This window comes from Clinocottus analis, unplaced genomic scaffold (assembly GCF_023055335.1).
Source record: "Clinocottus analis isolate CAN_PGR_092001 unplaced genomic scaffold, fCliAna1.0.p SCAF_37, whole genome shotgun sequence".
Classification (NCBI taxonomy): Eukaryota; Metazoa; Chordata; class Actinopteri; order Perciformes; family Cottidae; genus Clinocottus; species Clinocottus analis.
The window spans coordinates 980,050-988,435 of record NW_027176120.1 but is presented as its reverse complement, the minus strand read 5'-3'; the positions used below and the strand labels follow the sequence as shown (position 1 = coordinate 988,435).

Here is an 8,386-nt window from a genome sequence, read left to right as displayed (position 1 = left end):
TGAGTCATGTATGTTGCTCCTGTATGTTACTCCTGAGTCATGTATGTTGCTCCTGAGTCATGTATGTTGCTCCTGAGTCATGTATGTTGCTCCTGAGTCATGTATGTTACTCCTGAGTCATGTATGTTGCTCCCGAGTCATGTATGTTGCTCCCGAGTCATGTATGTTGCTCCTGAGTCATGTATGTTGCTCCTGAGTCATGTATGTTGCTGCTCAGTCATGTATGTTACTCCTGAGTCATGTATGTTACTCCTGAGTCATGTATGTTGCTCCTGAGTCATGTATGTTGCTCCTGAGTCATGTATGTTGCTGCTCAGTCATGTATGTTGCTCCTGAGTCATGTATGTTGCTCCTGAGTCATGTATGTTGCTGCTCAGTCATGTATGTTGCTGCTCAGTCATGTATGTTGCGGCTCAGTCATGTATGTTGCTGCTCAGTCATGTATGTTGCTGCTCAGTCATGTATGTTGCGGCTCAGTCATGTATGTTGCGGCTCAGTCATGTATGTTGCGGCTCAGTCATGTATGTTGCGGCTCAGTCATGTATGTTGCGGCTCAGTCATGTATGTTGCTGCTCAGTCCTGTATGTTGCTGCTCAGTCATGTATGTTGCTGCTCAGTCATGTATGTTGCTGCTCAGTCCTGTATGTTGCTGCTCAGTCATGTATGTTGCTGCTCAGTCATGTATGTTGCGGCTCAGTCCCGTGCATCTGTAACGAGGTCACAGCTGGGCCGGTGATCCCTGAATGGACTGAAGACATGAGCAGCGTCTCCAGAGCTCTGCACTCATGATGTCCACTCATTCAATTATGTTTGCATCTGATATTACCTCGGGATTTCTTTCTGATTTGGTGATTTTTCTTCTGGGCACTGAGCCAGGATTTGAATAAAAAAATAAAAAACAGTGGGACCTCTAAGAAAAGACAGAAGCTCCTGGGAAATTATAGCTTTCAAGCCCTGATGGAGCTTCAGTGAGAGAATGAAGAGAGACGTGAAATGTGAATGATGAGGCACAGCAACTTCACTCTCTCACACACACACACACACACACACACACACACACACACACACACCACACAAACACACACACGCCACACACACACACACACACACACACCACACAAACACACACACACGCCACACACACACACACACACACACGCCACACAAACACACACACACGCCACACACACACACACACACACACACCACACAAACACACACACACACACACACCACACAAACACACACACACACACACACACACACCACACAAACACACACACACACACACACACACACCACACAAACACACACACACACACACACACACACACACACACACACACACACACACACACACACACACATATATATATATATATATATATATATATATATATATATATATATATATATATATATATATATATATATATATATATATATATACTGATTATATCATCAAGCCTAACAGAAACAAACTGTTCTGATTGGCTGTGTCGTGGTAAGTGGGGAGCTGACGGCGGATGACACGTTTTCATCATCCTAATCTGCAGCTACAGTTGTAATAACAGGCTTTACATCTCAGATATGGTAATACGTCTCGACTGACTCGGCTCTTTGTGTCTGTTTTTTAACGATGTCGACCTTCCTTCTGTTCGGCGCTGAAACCTCAGAGCGGAGCTGCTCGCGTCTCTAACCTCTGGTCCCTCTGTCCTCTTCAGATCATGCTGCTGACGGACCCCGAGGTGGAGAGCAGCCTCCTGATCAGCTCGGACGAAGGGGCCAGCTACCAGAAGTACCGGCTGAGCTTCTACATCCTCAGCCTGCTCTTCCACCCCGAGCAGGAGGACTGGATCCTGGCCTACAGCCACGACCAGAAGGTGAGAGAGCGCCACCCAGGCCAGGGGCCACCCAGACCAGGGGCCACTAAGGCCAGGGGCCATCAAGGCCAGGGGCCACCCAGGCCAGGGGCCACTAAGGCCAGAGGCCATCAAGGCCAGGGGCCACCCAGACCAGGGGCCACTAAGGCCAGAGGCCATCAAGGCCAGGGGCCACCCAGACCAGGGGCCACCAAGGCCAGGGGCCACTAAGGCCAGGGGCCATCAAGGCCAGGGGTCACCCAGGCCAGGGGCCACTAAGGCCACCAAGGCCAGGGGCCACTAAGGCCAGGGGCCACCCAGGCCAGGGGCCACTAAGGCCATCAAGGCCAGGGGCCACTAAGGCCATCAAGGCCAGGGGCCATCAAGGCCAGGGGCCACTAAGGCCACCCAGGCCAGGGGCCACTAAGGCCATCAAGGCCAGGGGACATCAAGGACATCAAGGCCAGGGGCCACCAAGGCCATCAAGGCCAGGGGCCATCAAGGCCTCTGTGTGAATGAAGGGTTCTTCAGGGTCCTTCATACTCTGGTTTTACGCAGAGACACAGTGTCGTCTCAGCAGCCATCTTGCGTGCGTCGCCCAAAATTTGTCAATTCGACTGCGTGACCAGACACAGTTGTAGCTGCAAGAGTGTATATCGCCCTTTAGCACACAAACACACAACCATTAGCACACAAACACACAACCATTAGCACACAAACACACAAACATTAGCACACAAACACGCAACCATTAGCACACAAACACGCAACCATTAGCACACAAACACACAACCATTAGCACACAAACACACAACCATTAGCACACAAACACACAACCATTAGCACACAACCGTTAGCACACAAACACACAACCGTTAGTAGTTGCAGGTGCCTATGCACTAATGTTTTATTGTTGTACATTGCATTAGTGTATGTGTAAGTGCAAAGTAGACGTTTATTTAAAGTCTTTGAGATTAACAGTTAAAGTCAAAGCTAGGAGGCATTTAGTCTATTCTAACTTTAAAATCTAAACTTTAAATATTATGAGAGATAGTAACTGATCCCATAAAGTAAGCGAGAACAATATAATACTTATCTCTAAGTTACAGAATATGAATATGAGTTATTTGGTATAGTTTACCGGTGTGTGTTTTGACTTTTATCTCATGACAAAGCAAGAACGGACCCTTCAAATCCTTCGTAGAGTTTTTATAGCTCAAGCGTTCAAAACAACTGTCGTGGTGCCTTCACTGACACTCGGGTACAAAAGTCTCATCATGAACCAGAAGCACCAGGTGACCTGCAGCTCAGAGACCCAGTGCAAATGGTTTTAAATAAATAAAGTAATCTTCTAAGGAGGCCGTGCAGGATATGCAAAAATAATTGTGTGAGTGAACGTGAGCAGAGAGAAAGAGAGAGGTCAAATATATATTTAAAAATAACCGTTTGCATTAATAAAATGATTTTCTCGCAGCTCAGACCATTTGGGGCTAATGTTTCAGTTGTGATGAATAATGAAGGCTTTCTCCTTCGCTGACGAGGTGTGTGTGTGTGTGTGTGTGTGTGTGTGTGTGTGTGTGTGTGTGTGTGTGTGTGTGTGTGTGTGTGTTTCCCTTCTTGAAGTAAGATCACACTTACATTGTGCAGAGTATAATCCCTCATATACACTCTCCCAACACACACACACACACACACACACCTACACACACACACATGTCGACGTACACACACACACAAACAAACACACACACACACACACACACACACACACACACACACACACACACACAGGCCTGCTGTTTGATAACCCTGAGATGCCTGAATGCAGTTATCAAGTTGTGTTTTCAGCCATTTTTCACTTCATTTGAGCTTCTTTAGAATTCCTCTTGGTGCTTTGAAGACTGAATGCAGAGCATGAATAAATGTAAAGACGGGTCTGGGCTCTTAACCCGCTCTTAAAAGATCATTAAACACCAATGATGTGGTGGTTTTGGGTTTAAGGCTTCAGAAGTCTTCGCAGCATGTTTTCCTTTAGACTAAAGATGTGTTCAGTAACCGGGCCGCTCGGTGCTGCACGGCTCCACCGACGCCTCTCAGCAGGAGGAGCCGGGTTCACGTCCCGTCTGGGCCGGGTTCTGATCCCGTCTGGGCTGGGTTCACGTCCCGTCTGGGCCGGGTTCTGATCCCGTCTGGGCCGGGTTCTGATCCCGTCTGGGCCGGGTTCACGTCCCGTCTGGGCCGGGTTCTGATCCCGTCTGGGCCGGGTTCTGATCCCGTCTGGGCCGGGTTCACATCCCGTCTGGGCCGGGTTCACATCCCGTCTGGGCCGGGTTCTGATCCCGTCTGCAGGTCCTTCAGAGTGAGTCTGCATGTTCTCCGCGTGGCAGGGGGTTCTCTCCGGGTTCTCCGGGTTCCTCCCACAGTCCAAAGCCGGGGCTGTGACGTGCTCGTGGCTGCGCATGTGAGCATCTATTCATGTTCATAAAAGAAGATGACGGAAAACACGCGCGCGTTCTTTCTCATCACTGCGTGAGTTTTGTTCTGTAAATGTATAAACGTAGCGCTTTAATCTCAAAGAACATCTGAGTTCTGTTCTGGCTCTGATGGTGGTCTCGTAGTGCTTCACGCGGCGTTCCCCTCCCGCTCATCAGCAGACGCTTCATGTGACACAGAGTTCAAAGTGGGACATTGTGTCTTCGCCCTTTGAGCAACGTTGTGCTGAATCACAGAGAAGCTCCTCATGGTCCTCGTGACGGGTCAACCTTCTACTGGTGAACGTGTTCTGTGGACATTACGAATGTCTTCAGGCTTCATTACAGAGGTCACACAGATGTAATGAACTGACCTCTTCCGTTGAGAAACAGTTGAATCGTCTTCTTTTCAAAAGGCAGAAGCATCATTCAGTATCAATAAAGTTCAGCTATGAACTTGTGTGGACCAGATTCCCCGCTGCTCAGAGACGAAGTGAGGGCATGAAGGTCATGAAGGTTCAGGCTGGTCCTCCAGTCTGTGAGGACGACTGGTGGCAAAGACTCAACTCTTTGACAAAGCACACCAGCAAATGCAAATCAATAAGGACACGGTGTCAACACCCAAAGGCTCCGGCTGTGGGCCCCTGAGGGCCCTGAGCCCCGGGGCCCCTGAGGGCCCTGAGCCCGTCAGGTGAGGCCGTGGTGGAACCAGAGGGTTCAGGCCCCGTGGTCCCTCCTGTACGTCCTGTACTCACTCACACGTCGTCTCTCTGGCTTCCCTCGCCTCCTCCTGGCAGCGCTGCCTGGTGATGGAGCCCCCCCCCTACCCCCCCTACCCCCACCTACCCCCACCTACCCCCACCTACCCCCTCCTACCCCCACCTACCCCCACCTACCCCCCCCCCCCCCGCTGCCTCTTCACTGCCGCTTGCTTGGCTTCATACTGACTTGCTGCAGGAGGATGATTAGGCAAAGTGATTTCCTGCCCCCCCCCCCTCCCTCCCCCTCTGCCTCGCCCTCTTTTGCATCTGCTTAGCAGAGCTTGGCAGGAAGTCGTGGTCATGTCATCACCTCGTGCTTTGTCCCTCTGACTTGAACATCCACGCAGCAGCTGCAGTGGTGAGGTGGAGATGAAGTCTGCATCTTCCACTGTGATGGAGGAGGATCATGTCATGCAGCACATGGTGACAGATCCTTCTCGTAGCGGACGGGAACATAAAGTCCTGAGTTTGGAACATGTGTACACTGACATGTACTTTGTTGTGTTGTCTACCTACAAAATGAGAACTCTGTTGTTTGAATGAAAGATGTGTTTGCGTGCTGCTGACGGCTCCTCTCAGCATCGGGATGGTCATGGTGTGACCGAGTGAGCGGTGGACTCGCCTGCTGGTCCGGGGGCTCGACCCTGTGACCTGCGGGTGCATCCAGAAGGTCAGGTGTGGACAAGGTGTGTGAGGCAAACCTGTAAATCACCTTTTATCATGACCAGGATCAACAGGACTGAAATCAAACCCGTACAGAGTGAATTTAACTGGAGCGACGGCTGCAGCAGGAAATGAAGCGAAGATCCATCAACGTTAGCAGAAACCTCCGTCTTTGTTTTTCGGAGATATGGAGGCAATAAGGAACTCAAAGAGAACTCCCCTGTGTGTAAAACAAACAAATACTTGATTTGACAGCGTTGATAATCTGTCTGGGGTTTAAAGGAGGCTTTAGAGAGCCTTCACTTCCCCCTGCAGCGGAGAGAATAAAGCAATTATGAAAAATATGAACGTAAACAAACAGAGTCACGTGTTTGTTCCACTAATAAACGGTTGTTTACACAGTTTGCAGATCAACATGGAAGAAGTCCTGAACCAGTAGTTCATATATAGAGTCAGGGGTTCGCCTCAGGTGAGCTCAGGTGAGCTCAGGTGTGCAGTGATGGCTTCACTGACATAAGATTAGATAATATCTTCAGAGGTAAAACATAGTTCTGCTGCTGATTCATTCCAAAGTCTGGTCGTTATAGTTTTGGCTTCATGACTTCAGAACAAGCAAAATAAATCAGTTTCTTTAATAAAAACACACAAAGCTTCTGGTACCAGGAGAACTTTGTTCTGCATGCTGTAAAACAGAGTCTCTGCAGGATGATGTCATCCTCGTCCTCAGTGTTCTCTTCCTACAACATGACGACATGAGCATCCTGGAACATGAAGGAAAACCATCATTCTGTTTAGTTTTTATACCAAAACTACTTTCCTCAGAACTTGACGGATCAGAACCGTGAATTAAAATGTAAAGTTCTCTTTTATCTCGTGTACAGTAGCCATGAAATGAAGAATAACACATTAAAATTAAACATTAAACATATTTTTTCATTGTGATTTACGTGAATCAACCGTTAAATATTGACTTAATTTATATATACATACATATATATATATATATATATATATATATATATATATATATATATATATATATATATATATATATATATATATATATATATATGCAGTAAAGCGCTGGAGGTTCTGATGTTCATGAGCAGCTCCATCAGAGTCTCCTCCTCCCTCTGTGACAACGAGCCATTCAGTGATTTACTGGAGAACAAAGGCTGCATGGGACCCCCCACCGGACCTCCTGCTCCTCCTGCTCCTCCTCCTCCTGCTCCTCCTGCTCCTCCTGCTCCTCCTCCTCCTGCTCCTCCTGCTCCTCCTGCTTCTGCCCTTCCTCCTCCTCCTCTTCACAGCAACACTGCTCATCTGTCTTTATGGGCCCGTTGTTAGCTGGGTGGCCATTGTGTGTCTTTGTGTGTCTTTGTGTGTCTTTGTGCGTCGCAGTAATCTGGTGTCTGCAGTAATAGTCGTGTTGGACTCACATCCCTAAATGTCCTTAAGCCGTGTTATCCTCTGCAGCGCCGCCATCTCATGTAAATTATAATCTAATTTAGTGGATTCAAAAAAAGACCTGAGAGCCACTTACTGTGTGTGTGTGTGTGTGTGTGTGTGTGTGTGCGTGTGTGCGTGTGTGCGTGTGTGCGTGTGTGTGTGTGTGTCCCGTGCGGTACACAGCAGCGGGTAACAGGATCACGAGCTCCTCGGTAGCTCACAGTGAAACACAGGGAAGCGGCGCTCAGCAGTCGTTAGCGGCGCTCAGCAGTCGTTGGCGGCGCTCAGCAGTCGTTGGCGGCGCTCAGCAGTCGTTGGCGGCGTGCGGGGCGAGACATCTGATTGGCTGTTGGGCTGCTGTGTGATCGCTGCTTCTCGTTACAGCTCTACAGCTCGGTGGAGTTCGGGAGAAGGTGGCAGGTGGTGCACGAGAGAGTTGCCCCCAACCGCTTCTACTGGTGAGTACCTGAAACATTACGAGTTGAAGCGACATGGAAACATGAACGTTGATCAAAGTCATTCAGGACTCAGTTTGTGCTGCTCAGGCTCAAGGAACACAGGAGGTGTGACTTCACCACTTCCTGGACGGAGCCGTCACGAACCCCCCGGCCCCCCGCTGGCCCGAGAGGGCCACTGCGGCCAAATGGCATCGTGCTAGCTGCTAGCAGCTGCTAGCTACCCATCCATCATAAACATGACCAACATTTCAGTTTCAATACACAGGGAATGAATTAGATTTGTATTTTCAGGTTACGTTACAGGATTCATCCCAAACTATTGTGACGACAACACGACAACAACACAACAACAACACAACACACGAGTGCAGGAAGAAAGAGTCACGAGAACTGTACAAATGAAAAGATTGAAGAAGTGCTGGATTATTTCCACAATATTGATATGTGCATGAACAAGATTACAGGCATTGTGAACCATCCTGACAACATAACGCTGTTCTAGAACAACCTGCTGATGTCCTCCAGAAACAAGTCATCGAGCAGACTCACGTTGAACTCGTCACAAGAAGAGCACTTTGACTTTGAGTCCTGGACCGACTGCGTCTCAGAGCGAGGACACACGAGCCAGAGAGGTTTAACGGGTCCATTATTCATGCGCTCGGCAGGCTCATCTTCCTCTGTGGCAGACATTGTGTGACCGACAGCGTTCAGCTGTGGAGAAA

General features: G+C 48.8%; 1 protein-coding gene across 6 annotated transcripts in view; it reads left to right on the top strand.

Annotated features, from left to right (window-relative positions):
* The window catches only part of sorcs1 (sortilin-related VPS10 domain containing receptor 1), a 148,940-nt gene that overhangs the window by 96,555 nt on the left and 43,999 nt on the right, over nucleotides 1-8,386 (top strand). For all 6 annotated transcript variants that reach the window (XR_011079435.1, XM_068596412.1, XM_068596411.1 and 3 more), the window contains exons 4-5: nucleotides 1,725-1,883; nucleotides 7,591-7,664. Coding sequence is in view for 5 of the 6 variants with exons in the window: in XM_068596412.1 (XP_068452513.1) it covers nucleotides 1,725-1,883; nucleotides 7,591-7,664 (233 nt within the window). In the remaining variant the exon portion in view is untranslated. The remainder of the gene's footprint in view (nucleotides 1-1,724; nucleotides 1,884-7,590; nucleotides 7,665-8,386) is intronic.